The sequence below is a fragment of the Hylobates moloch genome, unplaced genomic scaffold (genome assembly GCF_009828535.3).
Source record: "Hylobates moloch isolate HMO894 unplaced genomic scaffold, HMol_V3 SCAFFOLD_6, whole genome shotgun sequence".
In the NCBI taxonomy this organism is placed as follows: domain Eukaryota; kingdom Metazoa; phylum Chordata; class Mammalia; order Primates; family Hylobatidae; genus Hylobates; species Hylobates moloch.
In genome coordinates, this window is record NW_026652281.1 from 33,433,028 (window position 1) to 33,459,999 (window position 26,972).

The 26,972-nt window shown below is 35.4% G+C and overlaps 1 protein-coding gene across 5 annotated transcripts in view; it reads left to right on the top strand.

Annotated features, from left to right (window-relative positions):
• Positions 1-25,196, top strand: part of PGGT1B (protein geranylgeranyltransferase type I subunit beta) — a 67,253-nt gene extending 42,057 nt beyond the window's left edge. The window contains exons 7-10 of one of the 5 annotated variants that reach the window (XM_032156632.2): positions 5,503-5,687; positions 10,529-10,637; positions 14,966-15,129; positions 22,790-25,196. In XM_032156632.2, coding sequence (XP_032012523.1) covers positions 5,503-5,687; positions 10,529-10,637; positions 14,966-15,129; positions 22,790-22,951 — 620 coding nt within the window. In that variant the 3' untranslated portion in view covers positions 22,952-25,196. Of the gene's footprint in view, positions 1-5,502; positions 5,688-10,528; positions 10,638-14,965 lie in introns of all 5 variants that reach the window. The other 4 variants (XM_032156633.2, XM_032156634.2, XM_032156635.2 and 1 more) reach the window with 4 other exon arrangements.
• The last annotated feature ends 1,776 nt before the right edge of the window (positions 25,197-26,972 follow it).

Consider the following 26,972-nt stretch of genomic DNA (forward strand, 5'->3'; position numbering starts at 1 on the left):
TAACCAGGGCAAGAGTAAGAAGAATTCGGATGCCAAGTATATGGGAGAATGAGGGCAAGCTGGACTGTACCAGCACTACTGCCTTTGTTGCTTACCTCCTCTAACCATAACCAGGGTAATGAGTGCTACTTGACTTCCACCTTAAAAGTCTCACACAGATTTCTCAAACTTTTGACCATACAGTGAAGTGGATCCTGGGGAACAGAATTCTAGCTTAGCCAAGTTGACACAGTACAAAACCACAATAATTATTGTTATTTCACTCAGAGAAGTCACTTGCTTAGTAGGGTTACATATCAGGTAGGTGTTATAACCCACTTTAAAACCCTGTGCTTACTCAGTAATCTCATCCTGCCTACATTTAAGTCCCTTAGTTTATTCCTCTGTAATCTGATTCCAGTCTAGCTTTGTAGACCCACATCTGAGTGACCCCTTCCATGCACTCTAGGTTGTAAGAAAACATACTCTCCAAACATTTGTACATGGCTTTTCACCTCTGGACGTTGCTAATATTCCTTTTCCTTTGCTTGAAATGCTTCCTTTCCACCTGCTTCTGCTTGTTTCTCTTTTCATAACCGTCAGAGTTTAATCGATCTTACTATACCTGTTTCCAGGGGTTCAAGTGTCACCTTCTCTATAAAACATTTCTTCATCTTTTGTCCCCCTTAGTTCTGAGCAATATTTTCCTTTTCTGTATTCCCATAATACTTCATTCATGCCATTTTTATGATACTTACCTCTGTTTATCTTTGCTGGATTGTAAGCTGGTCATATATGTCTTATTCCATATGCCCTTGTACAATGTACTATTTGATGAATTAGTTATCCTGTATTCCACTTTGCATCTCTTGCTTGGAAAGTTGAATTTGGAATGTGTACTTCTGTTAGTTTGTTATTAATTTAGTTTCTTCATGTGCGCTTCTCATTCCCCAATTTAAATATTATTTAATATATATATTTTTTAATTTAACTACTCTTCTCCAACTGTTGCTTAGCTTGGAGCCCATTTTTCATGAAAATTAAACAGACGTATTTTATCCTTTTAGGCTGTGATCATCAAATGTAGTGATTCTCTTTATCCCCATGATTCCCTTGAGATAGTACATGTTTAGTATCCCTTATCCAAAATACTTGGGTCCAGAAGTGTTTTGGATTATGGAATATTTGCATTATATTTACCAATTAAGCTTCCCTAATCTAGAAATCAGAAATTTGAAATGTTCCAATGGACATTTCCTTTGAGTATCATGCAGGCGCTCAAAAAGTTTCGGATTTGGGAGCATTTCAGATTTCAGAATTTTGGATTAGGGATACTCATCTTGTACAGTTTTAGGGTAAAATGTTCCTTTTGTTTTGGAAGAATTGAATTTTCCTGCTTTGTTAGAGATAAAACTATTCTTGCTGCCCCCACCCCCACCCCCGCCAACTCAGGATTCATAATGCAGAAGTTCAGATAAATTAATTTGGTTCCATGATTCTTTTAAAATATCTCTACTTCTTAATTATAAAGGTAAATGTTAAATCTAAATATTCAACTCCCTTGAATTTACTTCACTTGGCTGGGCATGGTGGCTCTGCCTGTAATCTCAGCACTTTGGGAGGCCGATGTGGGTGAATCACTTGAGGTCAGGAGTTCAGGACCAGCCTGGCCAACATGATGAAACCCCATCTCTGCTAAAAATACAAAAAAAAATTAGCGAAACGTGGTGGCACACACCTGTAATCCTAGCTACTCGGGAGGCAAGGCACAAGAATTGTTTGAACCCAGGAGGCGGAGGTTGCAGTGAGCCGAGATCACACCACTGCACTCCAGCCTGGGTGACAGAGCAAGACTGTCTCAAAAAAAAAAAAAAAAAAAAAAGAAAAAAAAATTTACTTCACCTTTTTAATATGGTGTTTAATTGTAAAATGATGTACTTATTTATGTGCCTATTTAGTTTTCTACTTTAGCTATATGATTGTTGACTACCATAAATTTCAGAGGACATGGGTTCCTTCTGATAACTTATTATATACAAGTACTAAGAGAATCTCTAAAACTGAGCTGGAAAACCTGTGGGAGCAAAATAAGTTATAACTGTTACACTGTTAAAATATAAGTAGATCATAACATAACAGAGCTGAAGTCAGGAACACCTCCTTTACCCTGCACTTGGAAGAATTGGGGTAGGTTAAGAGAGAGTCTCTATGGTCCCTTTCATCTGTGATGTTTTATGACTGAGGTATTCTGCATATGCTAATTCTCCATATAACTGAAGCACATCACGTAGGTGGCAAACTTCTAACCATTTCAGATGAAAATCTTTCTTGTTCTTTTATTTGTATTTGCCTTAATATTCTTACTATTATCCTTAAAGTTTTGTTCATACTGTGTCTTCAACTAAGGCATAATGAGCACAGTTTCACCTTTCCTTGGTGAATTCAAATCATTATAATAAAGAACAATTCTAGTATTGTACTTTTAATGTAATAATATAGTATTCTTGAAGTATTTTGAAGTGTGTACAGATCATTGATCTAACCCCATTTAGCCCCAAAAAGATATTCCATTTTAGTTCTTGTGCCTGTTTTTAAATAGAATTTTGTAATCTACTTATTATCAGGATGTCACTTTTCTTTTCTTCCTGTTTTTATGTCTGCCTGTAACACTCTTCTAACATACTACTACTTTTTTTTTTCTTTTTTGAGACATAGTCTCACTCTGTCGCCCAGGCTGGGGTGCAGTCAAGCGATCCTCCTACTTCCACCTTCCGAGTTGCTAGGACCACAGGTGCACACCACCATGCCTGGCCAATTTTTAAAATTTTTTTTGTAGAGACAGGGTCTCCTTATGTTGCCCAGGCTGTTCTCGAACTCCTGAGCTCAAGCAGTTCTCTCACTTTGGCCTCCCAAAGTGGTGGGATTACAGGCATCAGCCACCATGCCTAGCCTAACATACTAGTTTTTATACAGGGTTTTATAACTAGTTTTTTAGAGATTTGTGTAAAACAAGAGACTTTAGGAGCAACAGGCTTACCTGTTGGTAAATGAATGCTAAAGCATAGACTTTGTAAATGTTTCTGGCAACCCAGAGTCCACACTTACTTCTAGAGTTAGTATTTTCAAAATCCAGTAGTTTGGACAAAATAAAGAGTGTTTTTTCTTTGAGTTGTGCCAGTTTGCATTAAGTAATCCTAATAAGTAGTTTGAAGAGTAATCCTTAATTACCTCTTTTTACTTTTCAGGAGTTTGAAAGGTTACTTACTGTCTATTAGAGACTTTATATTTAATGATATAATAAAACTTGAAGTCATGGCTTGGTTATCATGAAAGAAAAATTGAAACTAGTGAGTCATTTGAAAAGGAAATAAGATTACTAGTTGCTTAATAGAAATTATTTTAAAAGGTTGTAATAATTTTTTTTAGCTTTTCTTTTGATTCACTCAAGACTAACAAAGATGTCCCAACTAATTCTGAAGATTAAATAGTTCTTAACTGACAGTAACACTTCTAATATGATAGCTACCTTGAGTTTTCTAGAGGGAATGCTCACCTTTCCTTTGCCAGAGAATACATTCAAGATTTGTAACAACAAAAGGAAAGTTAAGGCAAGAGATATTTTAGGAACAAGACATTTAAATTGCTGAAATTAATAAAAATCACTAGGTGAAGTCATAATAAATTGCAAGTATAAGTATTTTCAAATTGTTTGGAGTTGACAACAAATAGTGCCAGTAAAAAGTGTTGTTTCTTTTTTTATATGGAAAAATACTGACTTTTCATTTCCTGAGGAAAGTGCCTTTGTGAGTGTATTAGTTTTCTATCGCTGCCATAACATTTTAGCACAAATATAGGGGTGTAAAGCAACACAAATTTATTCTCTCCATTTCCGGCCAGAGCTGTACATCTGTGACTAAGTCTGAACCGAGACTTACAGTGCTAAAATCAAGATGTCAACAGCTCCTTTCGCCAACAATGTCTCCAGAGGAGAATCTGTCCCTTGACTCTTCCCAGCTTCTAGTGGCTGCTGGCATTCCTTGCCTTTGGCTACAACACTGAAATCTCTGGCACTATAGTTGCATTGCCACCTCCTCTCTGTTAGTCTAATCTCCTTCTCTCCTCTTATAATGGCACTTGTGAGTACAATTAAGGCCCACCCAGATAATACCGAATAATCTCCCCCATTTCAAGATCATTTAACTTAATCACATTTGCAAAGCGTCTTTCTCCATATAAAGTAACATTCACAGGTTCCAGGGATTAGGACTTAAATATCGGGGAGGCATTATTCAGCCTACACAGTGGGTGTGGATATGTTTTGAAGTAATGCTGTGCATCAGCTTTCATATTTCGTTTCCCTCTTTCCTACCACCCCCATCCCCCACCATTCTTTTCTTCCTTAAAATTCTTTTTTTTTTTTATACTTTAAGTTCTAGGGTACGTGTGCACAACGTGCAGGTTTGTTACATATGTATGCATGTGCCATGTTGGTGTGCTGCACCCATTAACTCGTCATTTACATTAGGTATTTCTCCTAATTCTATCCCTCCCCACTCCCCCCACCCCACACCAGGCCCTAGTGTGTGATGTTCCCCACTCTGTGTCCAGGTGTTCTCATTGTTCATTTCCCACCTATGAGTGAGAACATGGGGTGTTTGGTTTTCTGTCCTTGCGATAGTTTGCTCAGAATGGTGGTTTCCAGCCTCATCCATGTCCCTACAAAGGACATGAACTCATCCGTTTTTATGGCTGCATAGTATTCCATGGTGTGTGCATTTTCTTAATCCAGTCTATCATTGATGGATGTTTGGGTTGGTTCCAAGTCTTTGCTATTGTGAATAGTGCCACAATAAACATATGTGTGCATGTGTCTTTATAGCAGCATGATTTATAATGCTTTGGGTATATACCCAGTAATGGGATTGCTAGGTCAAATGGTATTTCTAGTTCTAGATCCTTGAAAAATTGCCACACTGTCTTCCACAATGGTTGAACTAGTAAATAACACTTTTATACTGTTGGTGGGACTGTAAACTACTTCCTTAAAATTCTTAAGCTGACTAGTTGTAATATCTGTGTATCAGCTTCTAACTTGTCTATGTTATTTGTGAAAACTTGTTTGTAGCTTAGGGTTGATGGAACCTCAATTCATAAGCAATATACTGTCTTTAAGGGACTTAAAAATCAGTCTCAGGTGATTGGGTCCTGGACAGGGAGTTACTAGTCCCAGACTTTAGTTCCAAATCTGCCGTTAACCATGTAATTTTAAACAGGTTCCTTAATCTTGTTCCAAGTCTTACTTTTTTTCATAAGTAAAATGTTTCTTATAGCTTTATATTCTCTGTTTTATCACATATTGAAGACTTGTGTTTAGTGGTTATTTTAAAATCTCATCTTTTAAATTTAAATTTTATTTCACTATTTTCTAGAATTATATAACCACTTTTTCCCCTCAAACATTTTGTACTACTTTCATAAGCATCTAATTGGAAGTTTAAAACATTGTGTGGTTTCGATTAACAGGAGGATCTACTTTTTGTGGCATTGCCTCACTATGTCTGATGGGTAAACTAGAAGAAGTTTTTTCAGAAAAAGAATTGAACAGGATAAAGAGGTGGTGTATAATGAGGCAACAAAATGGTTATCATGGAAGACCTAATAAGCCTGTAGACACCTGTTATTCTTTTTGGGTGGGAGCAACTCTAAAGGTAAGAGAAATAATAAAAAATGAGAAACTTATATTCTGTGTTCATATAAATTGTGCTAAAAAGGTTTGATCTTTGTAATGTGTATCAAATATTGTTAGGTTTAGGCTACTGGATTTTCTCTTTTGCTCCGCCAAAGCTAGTCTCTGTATGGTTTTTCCATAGAATTCAATGATCTCTTGTGCTGCTTGAAAATTTTCATTCTTAGAAAACTCAAGTAACCCAGAACTTGAGTTTTATGCCTACTTAAACCTTACATAGAACATATTAAATACTTACTTTCTTGTGGGTATAAGGTAATAAAAAACTTGGAACTGACTAGTTCATATAAATAAGGGAGCTGTCTGAAAATGACACCAGTAAAGGTTTTATGGGAAGGTATTAATCTTAAAAGGCAAACCATGGGTCATTTCTTCAAAAACCATGTAAGGACTTTTTTATTATTTATTTGTTTAAACCTTCTGAAACTCATCAATTGACATGCCAGCACATTTTTTCCCATCTCTACTACCTTTTAATATACCTAATTCCATAAGGTTATTTAGTCACTAAATACACACAAGTTTTCTCTGTCTTAAACTTTCCTTTTCGTCTTCAAGAATTGTTACTTTGTTCTGATATTCTGCCGTCTAACAGGAGTCTGTTAGAGGAGTCCATGTTTGTCTTCTCCATAATATCCTAATCTTTTCTCTTAAAATTTATGTATAAAGTTGAAAAAAATTTGGAAAAGGATGATTTAAAATGATGACAGTAGGCTCCCTGTCTCTCCTCACTTGTAGTACCATTTCTCAGGTGCATTTCAATTTTTTTTGACTGTGGGAAATTTCAAGCATATTCAAAAGTAGAGAGAAAGGTGTAATAACACCCATGTGTCCATCAACCAGTCTCAACAATTATCAACCCAAAGCTACCCTTTCTTCATCCATACTCTAATTCCCTTCAATTCACTGAATTATTTTAAAGCAGATCCCATATATCATTTTGTATATTCTCTGGAAATTTTTTAATATAATCTCTAAATGAAAATAACTTTTTAAAAAAAAAACAGAACCGTAGTGTCATTATCACATCTAAACAATTAGCCATAATTGCTTATTATCATTAAATATCCAGTGATTTCCTGTTGTATCACGTATATTTCCTATTGTATCACATCAAGAGGCATGTAATATCCAATTATCTCTCCTTTTAATCAAAGAGCTCCGGAGTTGAAAATATATGTAGCACATTATACTTACCAGTTTAAACATTTGTAAGTATACAGTTCACTAGCATTAATCCCGTTTACAATGTTGTGTAATCGTCACTACCATGCAAAACTTTTTCATTATACCCAACATAAATCCTGTATACCTTAAACAATAATTCCCTGTTCTTCTTTCCCCTCAGCCTGGTAACCTCTCCTCTACTCTCTGTCATTGTGAATTTGTCTATTCTAGGTACCTCATATAGGTGAAATCATACAATATTTGTCCTTCTGTTTCTGGCTTATTTCACTTAGCATAATGGTTTCAGGGTTTATTTATGACATGGCATATATCAAAATTTCATTTTTTAATGCCTGAATAATAATATTCCATTGTATATAAATACCACATTTTCCTTCTTCATTTATCTGTTGATGGTCACTTGCGTTGTTTTCACCTTTTGGCTATTGCAAATAATACTGCTGAAAACATGGGTGTATAAATATATGTTCAAGTCCCTGCTTTCATTTTTGAGGGGTACTGTATGTATATAGGAGTGGAATTGCTGGGTCATGTGGTAGTTCTTCATTTAACTTTTTGAGGAAATGCCAAACTTTTCCACAGCAGCTACAACATTTTATATTCCCTCTAGCAATGTATGAGAGTTCCATTTTCTCTGCATCCTCACCAACATTTGTTTTTTCTGTTTGTTTTTATGTATGTATATTAATATAATAGCCATCCTAATGGATCTGAAGTGTCATTTCATTGTGGTTTTGATTTGTTTTTTTCTAATGATATTGAGTGTCTTTTTGTGTACTTAGTGGTCATTTGTATATCTTCTTGGGAGAAATATCTATTCAAGCCCTTTGCCTATTTTTAAATCTGGTTTCTTTTGTTGTTATAAAGTTGTGGGAGTTCTTCATATATTCTGGATATGAATCCCTTCTCAGATATAAGATTTGCAAATATTTTCTCATTCCTTGAGTTGCCTTTTTACTCTGTTGATGGTGTCATTTAATGCGCAAAAGTTTTTTGATGCAGTCCAATTTTATCTAAATTTTTTTTTTATTGCTTGTGTTACTGGTGTCATGTCCATAAAATTATTGCTGAATCCACTGTCATAAAGATTTTCCCCAGTGTTTTCTTCTAATAATTTTATGGCTTTAGGCCTTAATGTTGGGCCTTTCATCAATTTTGAGTTAATTATTGTATGTGATGTAAGGTAAGATCCAACCTCATTCTTTAACATGTGGATATCTAATTTTCCTAGCACCATTTGTTGAAAAGACTGTCCTTTTCCATTAAATGGTTTTGGCACCCTTGTCAAAAGTCAGTTGACTATATATATGTGAGGTTTGTTTCTGGACTTTGTATTTTATTCCATTGTTTTATATGGCTGCCCTTGTGCCAGTACTGTACTGTTTTAATTACTGTAGCTTTGTAGTAAGTTTCAAAGTCAAGAAGTTTGAGACTTCCAACTTTTCTTTTTCAAGATTGTTTTGGCTATTTGGAGCCCCTTGCAATTTGATATGAATCCGGTAATTGACTTCCCATTTCTGCAAAAAAGTCTTTTGAAATTTTGATGGGAATTGCATTGAATCTGTAGATCACTTTGGGTAGTAGTGATATCTTGAGACTGTTGAGTGTTCCTATCCATGAGCACAGGATGCTTTTCCATTTATATAGGTGGTCTTCAATTTCTTTCAGCAGTGTTTTGTAGTTTTCAACATACAAATCTTTCACCTTTTTGTTAAGATTAAATTCTCAGTATTTAATCATTTTAGATTCTCTTGTAAATGAAATTGCTTTCTTAATTTCCTTTTGGATTGTTCATTGCTAGTCTATAGAAACTATCAACTTTTTATGGAATAGTTTTAACAGACATTAAGGATCATTGCTTAAATCAATTATGGCATTAAGAGGTTACAAAACAGTGGTATTCTTTCATTCCTTCTCAATTTATTAACTAGCATTGTTTTTTAAAGAAGAATTTTACCTTACCCTGAGATATACTTTGTGCAGAGAAGGACACATAAATACCACATTCTTTCCCTTAATAGTATTCAACAAAATGACTTGGTTCCCTACCAGCCTCTCAGCCTTTCCAATAAAATATTAGATTTTAGAGTTTGGGTTTTTTTGTTTTTTGTTTTTTTTTTTTTGAGAATCTTTGTGAACACATAGATTTTAACATTTTTTAGTCATATATGTAATATATATTAGTTATATATGACTAAAATATATATATATATATTATGCTTAAATTGTCCCATCTTTAGTCTATAGGAACCCTTTCAAGTTGACCCAAGTCTTTTTTATTTGACATCCGTAATCTTTGACAGCTTTCTGAAAGCAACCACTTTTAAACTTTTTAAAAATGTTTTAATTCTTGTGGACATTACCATAACTTTAAATCACAGACTGACTTCTTATCACCTTTAGACATTATCGATGATTACCAACTATGAGAAATTAAGATTTAGCCTCTCACTTTTCCAACAGATTGTTACCCGTTATATTTAGTTCTGAATCTTTTCCTCATCTTCTACCTTCCGATGCTATATAACGTTACCTTTATTTTTATATTGTCAAGTTAGGAAACATTCGTATTTTTGTTCAGTATTAATAATCACATCTTTCAGCCTTTGCCTATAGGTTGATTCTAAAATTTGAAAACCAGTAATCAACACTTATTATGGGATAGTGAAAATATTGTTTATTGCTAAGCCAAGTGCAGTGTTACTGTTATAGTTTTTTCATTTTTATGTAATGACCAACGTGCCACTGATGGAAAATATTCCTAACATCAAGATTCAAAAAGGTTTTTTTCTTATATTTTATTAATTAAATCAATGTAAATGAATAAATTTGTTTCTTGTTTGTAGCATAACTGTCTTATGAGTTTAGCTTTTCTTTTTGAGAAATAATGCTTCTTCATCAGTCACTAAAAGCTGTGGCTCTCTCTGGTTCATTAACATGTATTAAATTGCTTTGTATCGTCAGAAATGTCTTGAACCCTCTTACCTACTGCGCACCTCATCTTGAACTTCACAGTATTATTTATTTATTTGTATTTTACTTTTATGGGATCTTGAGAGAAAAGCCAAGTACATGTCGTAAACCATTAAAAACTATATAGTTTTTTATGTTGCAATCATTTTTGTCTTACCTTTTTCTTTCCTAATTAAAGAGCTATACTTTTTTACTATTTTCAAAACTGTCTGTAGCATCTGGTTAGTAATTTTTGTTTGCTCTTTTTTTAAAAAATATTTTTAGTTCCAATTATTACTAGTTTATAACTAATAGCTCAAGAGCTTATCATGAGTTAAAATATGGGTAGATAAAATTATGCTTTTTCAAATGACTGATTATGTTGAGTGCATTCGAGTTGTCTTTTGAATTTAGCTTAATGTGTTTCAAAGGGTTCAGTTGGCCTGGTTAAGAAGAAGGAAATAGAGGGTCGAGAAAAGGAGAGTAGATTTGAAAAGAAAATTAAAGTTAATGTGATTTACTCATTTCAAGTGCTCAAGGCCCCAGAGACTTGGTCTGAGCACTTTAGCTAAAGAAAAGCATATCTAAATGACACATATCTGAAATTTGAGCCGAAGGTTAATACGAGTTTTATGTCAGTAAATTTTTGTCATGTCATTTCAGCTTCTAAAAATCTTCCAATACACTAACTTTGAGAAAAATAGAAATTACATCTTATCAACTCAAGATCGCCTTGTAGGGGGATTTGCCAAGTGGCCAGACAGTCATCCAGGTAATTATTTTCTTTGTGAATCCAGAACAACCTTTATTTCCTGAATAGATCTTCAAGCATCTTTATCAGAAAAGGCATATGATAGAAAATATATCCACAGTTGCAGAGTTACATTAAATAATATTTTTTAAAAGGTATATTGTGTAAGCTTAGGATAAATTTAGGGTATTGGGGAGTATAAAGGAAATAGTTTATTATCAAGATGCATGGGAATAGTGTGCATTTTTTCACAAATATTTTACTTAGTAATGTTTTATTTCATTTGCAGCAATAATGTAGATGGTCTGAATGGGTCCTTTCCAAAGAAGAGAATTATTTAGCCCATCCAAAGCCATTAGGATTATTAGTCATGACTTGAGCTAAGTATAATAAATTACTCCCAATCCTGAAGGGAATCAGTTCTTACTCTTTTCAGGAGTCATTAAATAGGCCGGGTGCAGTGGCTCATGCCTGTAACCCCAACACTTTGGGAGGTTAAGGCAGGTGGATCACTTGAAGTCAGGAGTTCAAGACCAGCCTGGCCAACGTGTTGAAACCCCGACTCTACTAAAAATACAAAAATTAGCCAGGTGTGTTGATGCGTGTCTGTAGTCCCAGCTGTGCGGGAGTCTGAGGCAGGAGAGTCACTTAAACCCAGGAAGCAGAGGTTCCAGTGAGCCGAGATTGCACCACTGCCCTCCAGCCTGTGTGACAGAGCGAGACTCTTTGTCTCAAAAAAAAAAAAAAAAAAGTCATTAAATAAAATATTTCAAATCCTGAATATATGTGTTTCTCACTTCCCATACTCTTGTTCTCCAAATTTCAACAGATTCAGACAATATAAATGGCATGGCACTCAAGGCCCTCCCAAAATTTGGTTCCACTCCCACCTCTAGCATCATTCTGTAGCCTACACCTCACCCGACTTATGTTTTCACCTCTAGCAAAATGAGTCTATATACAGCTTCCCTATAAAAATCCATTTAAGTGTGTGTTAAAATAATTTCAAATACCGACACTTTTGATAAGCAAGTAGTTAAAGATTTAGTTACAAATATGAAACTAGACACAAGGAATGATTTTTTTTGCCAGTATTGCAATAGAGTCGTGGTTTTTATTATCAGCCTGGAAAGTGCCTCATCGACTCATCTTCCATCACAGAACTGCTATGGTTGGAATATGTACTTGAATCAGAATATAAATAAGGAGCTCATGAAATCATATTTTTGTATTTGAAATGAGCAGGAATGCTTCCTTGCACCCCTACTTGCCTATATTTTCCAATAAAACATGCTTCCTAGGCCTGGTGCGTTGGCTCACGCCTGTAATCCCAACAGTTTGGGAGGCTGAGGTGGGCGGATCACTTGAGGTCAGGAGTTTGAGACTAGCCTGGCCACATGGTGAAACATTGCGTCTACTGAAAATACAATAATTAGCGAGGCCTGGTGGTGGGTGCCTATAATCCCAGCTACTCGGGAGGCTGGGGCAGAAGAATTCCCTGAACCTGGGAGGCAGAGGTTGCAGTGAGCCAGGATCACACCACTGCACTCCAGCCTGGGCAACAGAGCAAGAGTACGTCTCAAAAAATAAAATAAAATAAATGGCCAGGTGCAGTGGCTCACGCCTATAATCCCAGCTTTGAGAGGCTGATGCTGGTGAATCACTTGAAGTCAGGAGTTCAAGACCAGCCTGGCCAACATGGTGAGACCCCGTCTCTACCAAAAATACAAAACTAGCCAGGCATGGTGATGCACACCTGTAGTCCCAGCTACTCAGGAGGCTGAGGCAGGAGAATTGCTTGAACCCGAGAGGTGGAGGTTGCAGTGAGCCAAGATCTCACCATTGCACTCCAGCCTGGGCGACAGAGCGAGACTCTGTCTCAATCAATCAATCAATAGTAAAACATGTCTTCTTAGAGAAAGTGTACATTGCTTTCAAAGTCATAAGCCAAAGTATGTTTTCAGAAGTTTCTCAAGCAAAATTTCCAAATAATATTTTGAAATGAGCAGGAATACTTATATTTTGAAATTTTTGATATCTCTAGTGCCTCAAAACTGAGAATTATTTTGGTCTTCATTCCGTTTTTTCAATCAGTGCAGGATACTGTTTTAACAAATAATGGGAATAGGGAAATGACAGTCTCTTAGAAAACATTTCTTCTGTAAACATACTTGAAATACATTCAGTGTTTCCATAGCTTTTTCAAAAGAAAGTTCTTGAGGCTTTTTCTGGAGAGATCAGTTGCTAACTTTAACATTTGTGTAAATATTTGGATGTACTACTTACTTTTTACAGATACATTACAATGTTTTCAGAGTATGCAATAGAAAGTATGGAAAGGCTTTGCTAAATTGAATTTATGTGTAAAGATCTGATCCCAGAAGCTTTATAATCATTTTAACAAGATTCTTTAAAATTTAGCTTATTCTTCATTCTAGTGAATTTAGTGGCACATTTGACACAAAGGGATTTTATATACATTTATGAAAGAAACTTCAAAAGAATGACCTTTTATTATGGAGTAAATATATATTTCATCATCTAAAGTGCTTTATTATGGAGTAAACATATATTTCCACATCTAAAGTGCTTGTAAGTTGCCACTTACAGATAAGGAGTTTTTTAAAAAAAACAATATGAGTCTTGAAACAATTGAGTTCTGATCTCATTGGCTGTTACAAAAATTTTTTTGAGAAAAAAATAAGTTTTATTTGTTACTTTATCCAGAGAGATTTTAGTTTTACACAGTTCTATTTTATGTTATTATGGATGTATATTTTCTGTTGTACTTTTTCCTAGAAAAGTTTCCTAGTTTCTAGAAAACAAAGCTTAATGTTGCTTTGTACCCTTTGTAGTTTTAGAATAGCTGTATGGAATGATGTAATATTACAGGTGAAATCAAATTTATTTTTTATAGTCTGAAAGTCAAAGGAAAGTGAGCCAGAAGAAACCTAAGTATTTTCTGAAAAGGCCTAAAAGGTGATCAACATGGGCCTCCATTAGTTAAATAGCATTTTCACAATGACATTGAGTAAGCACAGCTATTTGTCATTTCTGTTTTGAAAAATAAGTGATACTCTTGTAAGTAAAGCTTTTTCTGTAACTCTTTTGACAAAGTTTGACATGTTAAGATGTTTTGAACTTTTTGTTGTTGTTGTTTTGAGACAGGGTCTCATTATTTTGCCCAGGCTAGAGTGCAGTGATATAATCATGCCTCACTGCAGCCTCGACCTCCCTAGGCTCAGGTGAGCGTCCCACCTCAGCCACCTGAGTAGCTGGAACTGCAGGCGCACACCACCATATCTGGTAATTTTTGTATTTTTTGTAGAGATGGAGCTTCACCGTATTGCCCAGGCTGGGTATCGAACTCCTGTGGCTCAAGCAATATGCCCTTCTCGGCCTCCCAAAGTGCTGGGATTACAGGTGTGAGCCACCACACCCAGCCTGTTTTGAACTTTAATAGCTCTTAAGGCCATAAATGTTGGCCAATTCAAAAATAGAAAAAAATTTTGGCTGGTACAAAGCTGTCTTTTTAATGTTCCTATAACTGCAAAGCTCTGAGCTCTTCAGAAGTCTACATAAGACTCCTAGGCAGGAATGGCCATGTGATTTCACTGGCCTCTGTAATAGAAGAGGATTGCTGCCCCCTGAAAGATGGGAAACTAGTGAGCCAGTTCAGAATTGTCATGGTATGAGCACTCATATTATTTCAGCCAAATAGAATGTGAGTTTGTTTTTATCATCAGATCAGATATTTTTACAATGACTGACATTACCCTAAATAGGAGGATTAAATATGGCACAGCATTCCAGAATGGATTATTTTTGTGTAAGCTCCTTTTATTTAACACAGTGTTAGGATAGTACTGCATATGGTTTAGGAACTTTCAGAGGTAAAACGTGGAGCGAGGGGTATTGCAACTTAGATTCAGAGTTTTGTTTTTGTTTTAAAGAAAAAAAATTTAATGATATAGCATTGAAGCTACTCGTTTCCGTGTTCTCTAGTAAGCAAAAAGGGAAACTCCCCAAAGTGAGAAGTCTTACATATAACTGCTGCTTTTCCTGTCTTTTAATCACAGAGGTTATGGACAATATCAGCTTTTCAGCTGGAAACTGTTTTCCTTTGTTAATGATATTTTCGTGAATAAAATATTTTATTTTGATCATCTGGGTTTTTTTTTAAATTGGTGTTTGAGACTTTGAGAAAGCAAATATTTTTAAAACTATATTAGCATTTCTCTAAACTTACTTTTAATGGAGTGATGGGCTGGTAAATATGTGGCTAAAATATTCTGTATAATGTACAACTAAGAATGCCTGTTACGATGTTTTAAATGCCTTATTTTCAGATGCTTTGCATGCATACTTTGGGATCTGTGGCCTGTCACTAATGGAGGAAAGTGGAATTTGTAAAGTTCATCCTGCTCTGAATGTAAGCACACGGACTTCTGAACGCCTTCTAGATCTCCATCAAAGCTGGAAAACCAAGGACTCTAAACAATGCTCAGAGAATGTACATATCTCCACATGACTGATTTTAGATTGGGAGGGTGGGGGGATTTGTAGCATAACTGTAGCTCAAGTTTAAAAGCCATGTATAACCAAGTGTGCTCTTTTTTTAAAAGGTAGAGTCTTACAATCAAATCTCCTGCTGATGTCACTTTGGGATATGGTCTTGAGCCAGTAATCTTCATACTGGGTTTCAAGAAAATCTTTGTTGAAGTTTGAACCACAACTTTGTCGTGGTTCTTAAATGTTTATACCGTATTTCTAAGAAGTTGTTTGAGGCAAATTAACTGTATGTGTGTAGGTTATCTTTTTAAAAACTCTTCAGTGCAAATTGTATCTTATTATAAAATGGACACAAATTTTCAAGTTTCCACTTCATATAGCATTGATAATCTTCAGGTGAACACTTAGTGATCATTTAAAAAGCTCACTGCTGGTGGTAGAAAATTTGCTTTAGTGAATTAAGTATCTGAGATTATTCTTTGAAAACAGATGACCATAATTTTTTTTAAAGAAGAGTGAATTATTCTGTCTTATTCTTAAGTAAAGTGAGCCAATTAAACCTGTGTGGCCTATATAAATGAAATTAATAACTTCATAGTAAGAATAAATAGGTTTAACTAATATGATAATTTTCTAAAAGGAGATTGTTTGAAGACAACTATTATGTAACTGAGGGAAAAGCAACTTAACTGTATGTGATTGTGAATGAGAAAGTTTTGTGCTATGTGGGTCATTTATTTAGACATTGCTGTGGTGAATACCAGTTATGTTTGATTTTATTCTCAAATCATTAGTTGCCTTTTTTTTTTTTTTGCTTTCTAGGAAGAAAACAATCTTTTTTATCTAGAAGGAAAGATACTTTGTGTTTTCATTTTTAGCCATTTGAATTTTTTAATTTGTTGCCCCAGTGTGTTAGCTGCTCTAATTTCAAAATAATACTTTTATAATTTTTTTCAAATTAAATAAGTAAAAAAATACAAAAACAGAACCATTCAAATAGATTCAGTGGTGTAACTCTATACATGGTCATTTTTGTTCTCATATTTTCAGGTAGGTGAAAGGGAAATGCGACCATTTAGAGGGTAAGAAATAGGGTTTTGTTTTTGTTCATTGTTTTAAGTCTATGAACTAGCTAATTATAAAGGAGGTAGTATAAAAACTCTTCATTAGTAATTAATTTATCAATAACTCATATCCATTGCTTGCTCAGTGACATTCAGAACTATGAGTCTAGTACTGAAATGGGAAAATAAATCTCTTCACTAAAGGAGTTGGCTTTAAGTTAGTCTTGGTGATAATAAATGTTGAAATACAAGTATCAGTATAAAAACTGGATTACTGGTATCACTGTTTAGGCATTGTAATACTTTAAGTGTTATCTTTTTTTCTAAATCAGAGGAAAAAAATGTTGTGAAATAACAGGCCTTCCCAAGGGAAACACTATGTACTTGGAGAAATGATTCATTTATTACTGGCATGCTTAGTTTTAAACCTGAGTTTGCCAACTGTATGTTTTTTAATTAGAAATAAAATAAATCTTCTGTTGGTGGGGGAAAAAGTAAGCTTAATAACAGATGTTATCCTTCTATGGGTTATTCCAGTTGCTACTATTTAAATCCTGGCAGATTAAGACATCTGTATCTCAAACTAAATCATCTCTTAGACATTGGAAGTTGAAGTAGCATATATATAATGGCTTTAGGACTACATAAAAAGCCCAAATTGTTTTTTCTATATCACCAAGAAAGATTAGAAGGCAATAAAGGTAGTAACAGTGACTATATTCATAAATGTAAGTTAGAGAAAAATTCCAATCTGAAAGTGTTTCATAAGGCTAAATATTTTCTAACTCCTTATAATTTAATACCATAAGATTATAAATTTTAGTATGCTTCTAATTGATATACTTGTGGGAGACTTTCTTGTGAAACTTTATGGACTAATAAATATTCACATTCCACAGCAACTGAATTGATCAGAAAATAGCAGGCCAGTGTGAATTGTGGAGAAACTATTTCTAACTTTTCTAAATAGTTATTTACAAGAAAAGTATTTATCGATTAAATAAATTATAAGCAATATTTCACATATACACTTTATTCCTTAGCAGGAGTGATATAATGAGGGAAAATACGAAGTCTGAAATCTCAAAAAGCTCTATTTCCTACTCTATACTTGTCTCCTTCCCGCCCCCTAATTTTGTGGTATTTTTTTTTTAGAAGGTAGGAGGTGGAGCTTTATTTTGAGCATCTGCATACAGATGAGATTAATCAGATCATATGGCATAATTTAACCTGTTTATCATTTCAGTGTTTTTAGATTTGATCTATAATATATATGTGTTATTAGATCTTTAAATAGTTATTTATATTTAATCTAAATTCATATAGAAATCTTGCTGACAGTGGTATGTAATTTGAAAACTGTTGGACCTGATCATTTTTGAGAGACAGTTAATGAGGAGGTGCTCTGGAATCGGATGACCTGGGTTTAAATCCCAGATTTGCCAGTTCAGCAGCATGATCTTGGACCCTAATTCTGCCATGGATAAAATAAGGAAAATAGGTAAAACCTAACACACAGAGTTTAGGATTAAATGAGATAATACAGATAAAGCACTTAGGATAGTACCTGGAATACAGCAAATTTCAAATTATAGGTTCTTTATAATGACCATAAAATTATTTTTGTAGTTAAAACCTCTCTTCTACAACAGAAAGAGGTCTTAACAGTTTAACCTCAGGGAAAATGATGACAACAGTGTTGTTTTCTAATCTCCCCATAAGAATACAGAGCAACTAGGATAGCCACAGACACTATTACAATGCTAGATGACAAGGTATCTCTATGAACTTCAAAATACAACTAAGTGAGGACAAACCACTGAACCACATAGTTTCAGTATCTGTGGGAGGAAGTAGAAGGAAGGCAGCTGGTTTCTGACAGCTCTGCAAATTGGAGAACTACAACACTGCCCACAGTCTCACTACAAAGTGCAGTGGGCCAATCTAAGAACAGACACTGAAACTGGGAAGTGACTACAGAATCCCATTTGCAGATGAATGTTAAAGCAATATGATAAGGTCTGCTGATTGCATTAGAGCAGTCTGGGTTTTACACTGTGTACCTCTTGAAGCTTATGAGACAAAGCCCAGCACTGAGGACAAACTTCTAGAATTAGAATCCAAATGGGCAGGATGGGTAAAATAGGACAAAAGAAAGAAGATCTAGGTAAGTATTGGGAAGAAAGGCCAAGATACAGAGACATTATATATATATGTATTTTCATATATATATATATTCTTTTAAATCACTGTGAAAATGGGAGCTCTAAGGCTGTGAAGTCATCCTAGAGCCACTCCTCCCTCCTAAAAGTACAGAAAAACTCGTTTCAGTTAAGGGAAAAAAAGAGTAACTGAGCCAGGATTACAGTCCAACTCCAGTCAAAGTTAGTATAAGAAATAAGAGAATAAATAGATCAACATCCTCACAGACAATGAAAGCACACTGGAAGGACATGACCACAAGATAGATAAAAACCTAATATTTGCCAAAAAATAAAATGCAAATATGACAGGAAATTTATAGCAATTAGTACAATTATCAGTAAAAGTAGGAAAAGGTGAAAATTAACCAAGTACCAAACACTTGGAGTAAAAAGCAAAATAAAGCAGAAGGAAGGAATTAATAAAAGCAAAAAATAATTACTAGTAGAAAACCAAAACAATAGAGGCAATAATAAATCCAAGTTGGTGATGGGTAGTGCAGGGAGTTGAGAGAGATAAACTACCAGCTAATCTACTTAAGAAAAAAAGGAGGAAGCACAAATACAAAAATTTAAATGACAAGGGGGAAATAGTAAAACAGGAAATTTGTTTAAATTGACTATTTTGAGCAATTTTACACAATAAATTAAAAAACTATTTTGAGAAAAATGCAAATTGCCAAAATTTACTCTAGGTAGACAAAGTCACAACAAACCAATTACCATAGAAGAAACAAATAGTTAAAAGTACCCCTTACCAAATGAAGCATCAAGCCCAGATTGTTTCAAGGGGATTTCTACCAAACCTTTTAAGATTGAATAATCCCGTTCTTGCTTAAACAATTCCAGACACTAGGAAGAGAATCTTGAACCTCAAAGTGCCAAAAAAAAAAAAAAAAGGAAAGAAAAACTGCTAAATTCATTGTATAAAGTGAATGTAATAGCATTGATTCAAAAACCTGACAAAGATTGTACCAAAAAAAATTATAGAGCAATCTCATGAATATTAATAAAGTTTTAACGATAACATTAGCAAACAATCCAACAGCACTTTCAAAAGGTAATTATGACTAAGTTGGGTTTATTGTAAGAATGCAAGAGTAATTCAATACTAGATAATCTGTTAATATTCATATTAAGAGTTAAAAAATTTCTTCGTCTTTGCAGAAAAGACATGATAGAATCGAGCACTCACTTGTGTTAAATATAACAAGTAGAAATTGATGAATAATCCATTAACATTGTACCTCTACCTAAAAGCCAGCATCTTAAATTTCAAAGCAAAAGAGACTTTCCAGCTGAAGTGAGGAACAAGACATGCCCACTAACTCCTCTGCTAAACAATGTGTTGAGAGTTATAGCCAATAAAGTTAGACAGAATAAAGACGTGAATTGGAAAGGAAGAGGTAAAACTATTTGCAGATATGAATATGTATCTAGAAAGCCCAAAGGAACTTGTTGAAAAACTAAACAATAAAAGAACTTAGTAAAGTAGCTATTAAATACAATTTACATACAAATATCAGTAGGCTTCACCAGACACAAGTGCATACTTTGATTCCATTTCGGTGAAGTTCAAAACAGACAGCATTTATGTATGGTGTCAGAAATCAGCACCCCCTTTCAGTCACTACCTCTCTTCCCAAAGGTAAGCACTATCAAAATCACCATCAATTAGTTTTGTCTGTTTTTGAATTTTGTATGAGTGGAACCATATAGTATACATTATTTTTCAACTGGCTTTAACTCAGTAGGACTGAAAGAGGGTACAAAGGAGACTTCTGTGGTGCTGGTAGTGTTCTGTTTCATGATCTAGGTGCTGGTTACGTAGGTGCATTCACCTTATGAATATTTATCAAGCTGTATATGATTTGTGCACTTTATGTATAATTATAGCTCAATAAAAGTGTTTACTAAAAAGAGTAACAAGACTATATATATACATGTATATGCAAACCTAAACTAGTTAGAAGATACTTGAAGAGAAGACCACCTTTGTGATAGCGAAAGTAAAAAGAAAGCTTAATGTGTAAATTTAAGACACATCTAAAATCTGTATGAGGAAAACTAAAAAAAACTCTTGAGAGACAAAAATGTAGATTCCACCAAATGAAAAGATACATGATATTCTTAGATAGAAAGACAATATCAAAACATGTCTTTCCCCACTTAGGTTGATTTATAAATTCAATGCCATTCCAATAAAAATTATATTGTCATTTGAGAGAACATACTAGAATAACCATGGAAACTGAAAAGAATTAGAGGGGACCAGCCATATCTGACACTAAAAGATACTCTAAATCCTCCATGGCAGAAGCTATCAGAATTTTTTTAATGTGCATACTTTTTGGCCCAGATACTCTGTATCTATAGATTTAGCATAAAGAAACATGCAAATAGGCAATGATACATTTTCAAGGATCTCACAGCCACATTTTTGTAATTGTGAAAAATAAGACGCTGATTATGATACATTTATGTAACTCAATACTATGCAACTGTTAAAGTATGGATATTGGAAGGCATTGGTAATGTTGAATAAATGAAGAAAAGTTTTGTACTGGCGCATAAATAGGAAGTCCAATGGAACAGAACAGGAATTCCAGAAATAGACTCAGTGGCATTTAGAATACAGTAAAGGCAGCATCTCAAGTTAGTGAGAAAATGAACTTTTAAGTAAGTGCTATTGAGATTACTGGTGCTTAATTATTCAGATATTTACATTTAAAAAAATATATAGCTTATTTCACTTTGAACCTTTTATTTTTAAAATGGACATTTAGTTTTATAATTTAAAGAAAAAGTGATAGTTCTCTCCCCATCCCAGCCTATACTATACCCACAGCCTATATTCCTGGAGGTAAACACCACTGTTGCATACATCTTTCAGACCTTTAATCTCTGTATATAGAGAGATAAAAATAGAGAATATTCTTTAAATATCTGTACTTTTAAGTATTACTCATCCCAATACAATATATACTTACACAAATAGATACACGTATGTATACTATACATAAAGATCTGAGGTACTAAATATTCCGTGGTATTTTTTTCATTCAACAATATATTATGAATGCCTTTCAATAGCCATACTTTAATAGTTGCGTAGTGTCACATTGCATAAATGTGTTAGGTCAGTGTAAAAGTAATTGCACTTTTTACCATTTTAATGGCAAATGAGACACTGATTATATTTAATCAGTGCCTTATTTTTCACAGCTACAAAAATATTGCCATGAGATCCTTGAAAATGTATAATTGCCCATTTGCATGTCTCTTTAAATTTATAGATAAGGAATTACTGGGGCAAAAAGTGTGCACAATTTAAATTTGATGTTTTTGTTTTTGCCAAACTGCTTTTTAAGAAGGTTGTACTAATGCACACTTTTATCTTGACGCTAAGATTTTAAATATGATCAGAAAATGGGTTTCTGATAGTAAAACTGTCTACTTGTAATAATTGTGGTATTAGAAAAGAGCTTTGTGGCTTCCTTCCTCAAACTCATTTACAAATTATAAATCTGAGTTCCAAATATGAATTAACTCACACAAGATCTTTAACAATTAGTAGCAGTACTGTAACTAGAGTGCATGTTTTCTGTCTCCAGAAATAACATTCTTTTTATGCCACATTTTTTTAACTGAGGTGATCATTCTCCACCCTCTTCTTTCCATGTTTTTCCATGTTTGTTCTAACTTTTCATTTAATACCTTGAGGCTCTAACTAAATTAAGCGTGGCCCTTAAAAGTGTGTGTGGGATTCCCTGAACCAACTGGTAATGCACTACTAGCATATAAGGTGTCTTCATTAAAGCAGTTGGTGATTGGTACATGGGAACTCACTCATGTATGTTTGCATCTACTTATGAGTCAAAAAGTTTTCTTAAAGTATGGGTGGGATCATGAAAGACATATAATTCACTGGAGAAATTGTGAAAAAGTAAAAGATCATGAATTTAGGCTCGAAGCCAATTTCCCTCTCATTTAATCCTACTTGAGCAAGTCAAGGAGTTTGGTAGAGCTTTATGAAATCTCTAAAGATGGAAGGAAAACAATCACTAAAATCGATTTGATAAAGTGCAACTAAGTAGTATGGTAGTCTGTTAATGGATTTTCATCTTGTCATTTAAGTTTCAGCAATTGAGTACCACACTAGAACACCCACAAATGAGATTCTGTTACAGAGTATCTTTTTTCTACTACAGAACATACTATAGACAATTATTCAGTGGTTAGCGTGTAGAAATAATCAGAAGATGCTTTTCACTTTTATGACTTGATGCATTTTAATATTTATCATATTAAGAGAAACTTAGGTTACTTACAACTCATAAACGTTGCCATGAACATCATTCATTTATTCACTTATTTATTTTTATGGTGTTCCTAGAAAGAAATTCCTGGACTAAAGGATTTATGCTTTAAAAATATTGGTAGTTACTGCCAAGAATTGCCATCCAGAAACAGTGTAGCCATTCATAAACTCAACAAGAAGGTAGGAGAGTGCCTGTTTCCTCATATCCTTTGTGATACTGGATTTTATCAAGCTTAAAGTTTTTTCATTCTAGGTGGGTGAAAATGGTATTCCGTTTTTGATAATGTGTGGAAATCAGGTTCTAATAAGTTTGGGGGGAGGTTAATTCTTTATATGTGCTGTATGAATTAATGCCAACTGTATGCCTGTGAGAGTGAAATCAGAATAATGTCTCTCCACTAAAGCAGGACTTAGACCACTAGTTTTCCAAATGTGGTCTACAGATGGAAACGTCAGCATCACCTGGTACTCGTTAGAAAGTGCAGATTCTCTGGCAGTACCTTAGACCCCTGAATTAGAAACTTTGGGGATAGGGTTAGACATTTGTGTTTTAAACAAGCCCTCCAAGTGGTTTCAATGCACACTCAAAGTTGAGAACCAATCACTGATAGAGAAAAAGCAGGTTGGGTAGAAACAGTTGATTATTTGCAAATTATTTTAAAAAGAAAGGATTCTTAACAGTAAGCTCTGTATAATTCAACAATGTGATCTTTACTCCTACCCCCAAAAAACTAATATGGTTTTAGTGTGTGGTAGCAGGATCGAAAACATAATAAATACTCAGATATGCAAAGAAAATATAACATTTGTTTTCTCAAATGGATTTCATTTTTCATTTACCCATATCTTTGGCTATTAAGGGATGGGGGGAGGCTAAGGAAAAGGGCCATTTGAATGTGTTCGCTAACAATCTCAGTCTCTTCCGATTTCAACAGTGTCTTTTTTTCCTGCTCCTTGCTGTCTGGGTATATATGAGTATTTTTGGGGCATGGGAGGGTCTCTGTTGCACAGTGCTGCTTTGGTCTGGTCCCTGGACTGGTGCCTACTGAGGTGTCTGCTGCTAGTGTGGCCTTTTGAGGTGGGTTACTATTTACCTCTGATTTCAATTCTATGGCCTCTTCACTCCAGTCCCAGGCCTCTTTCTATTCAACGGATCTTAGTGACTCCATCTCAGTATCCTCTGCTCTCCCCCACTTCCCCTCCCCATGCGCATTTACTATCTGGCAAATGCAGAAACTCTTAGATCTTGTTTATGCTCGAACACTGTCTCCTCTTCCTATAGCTACCTCCCTTCCCACTTTAATGCTACCTGGACACCCTGGATATATAAGCCAAAAGTCTGATTCTTTTAGGACCGCACACAGCATTTTCTAGGCTATGCCTGGAGAAGCAGGTCACAAGGCCACCCCACATTACCACGTCTAAATTCTAATTTTTAAGTTACAAATAAAACTAGCAAATTCGTATGTTCTCTATTTTTAGGTTGGCAAATATATCTTCATAATGACAATTGAAAAAATAGCAAATCATATCAAATAACTGGGAATAGCACAAATTCAAAATTAACTGCATTTTCCACTCTAGGCCATGATTTGGCAGTGGCTGCTGCTGGGCTGGAGCAGAGTAGACAAAGGGAAGAGATTTCTCCCTGGCTTGTTGACTTGCCAGCCCTGGCTCCCTATAGTCACTGGGCATATCCACAAGATAAACATGCTTCCTCTTACAGAGGGAGCAGTGGTGTGGTCCCTTCTCTCCTGCTTAGTTTTCTCTGCCCACTTGCACCCTCTCCATCTGAGCACAGGCTCTTTATACTCCACCCAGCCCGAGTCAGGCAATCTTCACTCACAATATGTGCCCAGCCTCCAGCCCCCACCAACATCACCCTTTCAGGTGCTTTAAAGGAACCGGAAGTTAGAAGGCCAGGTTCCCATTTAGAAATCTTGGCCTTATAAAGTTCCCAGCCCACTGCTGGCTCTTGTACTCCCATCCCAGAACCCCTTCCATGCTTTGAGAGCTCCCTTACATTGGTGAAGGAATCCTAACCCCTTTGTCTGAGCTCCATATTACCTCCAGCTCCCCCAAACTGCTCCTTCATCATACCTTGGACCTAGGGGTCCACATACTTTGGCAGCCTAATCAAAAATGACCCAGGGAGGAAGCCCATGCAGGTTCTGTAAGTGGACTGAGATAGGGAATTCCAGGATCTCTGGTACGTGGGGCAGAGTCTAGAAAGGGGTCCCACTGATTCCTTACCTTATGGAGAGAAGCACCAGAGTGGCATCCTCAAGTGCAGTAGACCCTCTTGCCCAGATCTAAGGGCAGCACTGGCAGGCCGCCAGCCTCTATGTTCTTCGTTTCCTTCATGGCTGTCTAGACCTTGTTACTTCCACACGTATCCTCTCCTCTTCCCATCGTTCATCCTTCCCACACTTTCCAGGGGTGGGAGTAGGAGGATTTCCACTCTTCCTTTTTCTCTATTTCCTGAGTTCTCTCTACTACTGATTTTCATTTTAGTTGGAGTTTAAGAAACTTAAAAAATCCTTTCTCAAGTGACAAAGTCTGACTATGATTCTTGTTTTGCTGCAAACTCAGAAGCTGCATATTGCCTCACTTTATCCTTGCTGTAATATTCTAAACCTCTCAAGGTAAATGAATGCCTCTCATGGAATGGGAAATGCAGAGGTAAAATGCACATTCGAATTTTTCAAATTTAGTATCCCTGCCAAATTAATAGAAGTAGGGTAGCTAAAATGAAGAGGGTTATGATACCCACTGTCCTCTGTACTGTCCGGGTACCACAGTAGGTTCAAGGTGCCACACATTAAAAAGGTCAGAGAAGATCAGGATTTCCAGGAGGGCAAGGAGAAATGGGCCATATTTTTCACATTCAAATATATAATGGCCTGTTCTCTGCAAGAAGGTTTACATTCAGTGGCAACTTTAGAATTCCTGTTTGGGAGGGGCTTAGGGGCGGCCATCAGTAAGAAAGTGAGGCTTAGAGGGCTTGCCATGAAGGTGATTTGCATATAACTGTACTTCTTATTTATTGTGCATTTGAGATGGCTTTTGAGAGAGCAGGTGAGGATTACAGGTTAATCTTAATTATACATCCTTCCATGGCCACACTTTGGCTTCATCAGTAACTGGACTTCTCAAAATGTTTAGCATGCACAACTAATAGTATTTGTTGAATAAAGGAATTAATAAATGAACTCATATTTAAGAACTATAAAGAACTTTGCAACATTAGAGCTTCATGAGGCCGGAATGGGTAGCCACAGCAAGTTCTCCATTGCTACTGCTGCTGCTGGAGAAGGTGAGGCTCATTCTGGAAATCAGGAAAAGAGCACGAAGACGGCAGGCTTGACTCACTTTCAGAAGGCATTTGGTTTTGGCAGGGCAATGTTACACACACACACACACACACACACACACACACACACACACACTATACAGCATCAACTCATTTCTCTAAAAAAAAAAATTATATTGCTCGTTTTAAAGAAACTGCATCTGCAGAGAAAACAAATCATCCTAATGATAAGGGAAAGTTTCCTTTTTCAAAAGGTCTCAGTTCATAAATGGAGAAGCAATAATCGGGTTAGAAAATAACTATCTCGCAAATGCTAATAGATTTTTAGGCTACAACAATCAATGGATACTGAAACCATCAGGAGAAAGGTTGTTGGAGAACTTAAAAGTGGAAGGCTCAAGCTGCCACCACCTGAATCCACTGATCAATCCTGCCATCTCTTAAAAGTGACTCAAGACATTGCATGCCTCCTGCTATAATGCAATGTGAGGTACACAGGTCATCTATAAAATATCCTTATCAAAAAAGTTGAGACTGAATCTAGTCAGTCTGATAGATCTAACATCTAGATCAGGGATGTCCAATCTTTGGCTTGCCAGGGCCTCATTGGAAGAACTGTCTTGGCCCACACATAGAATATACCGATACTAATCATAGCTGATGACCTAGAAAAAAAAACCCAGTGTTTTAAGAAAGTTTATGAATTTGTGTTGAGCCACATTCAAAGCCATCCTGGGCTGCATGCAGCTCGCAGGATGTGGGTTTGACAAGTTTGGTCTAGATTTAGTAAGTGAAATGGGATCAAGTAAAATGACACCATGAGGAAGCAATCAGGCATATCCTAAAGGCAGACCTGCTAAAGACAAGTCTGGTTTCTTCAATGACTTAATCACAAAGAAATGGAGGGGAGTAAGGTAGACTGTTCTAAAAATAAAAGAGACACAG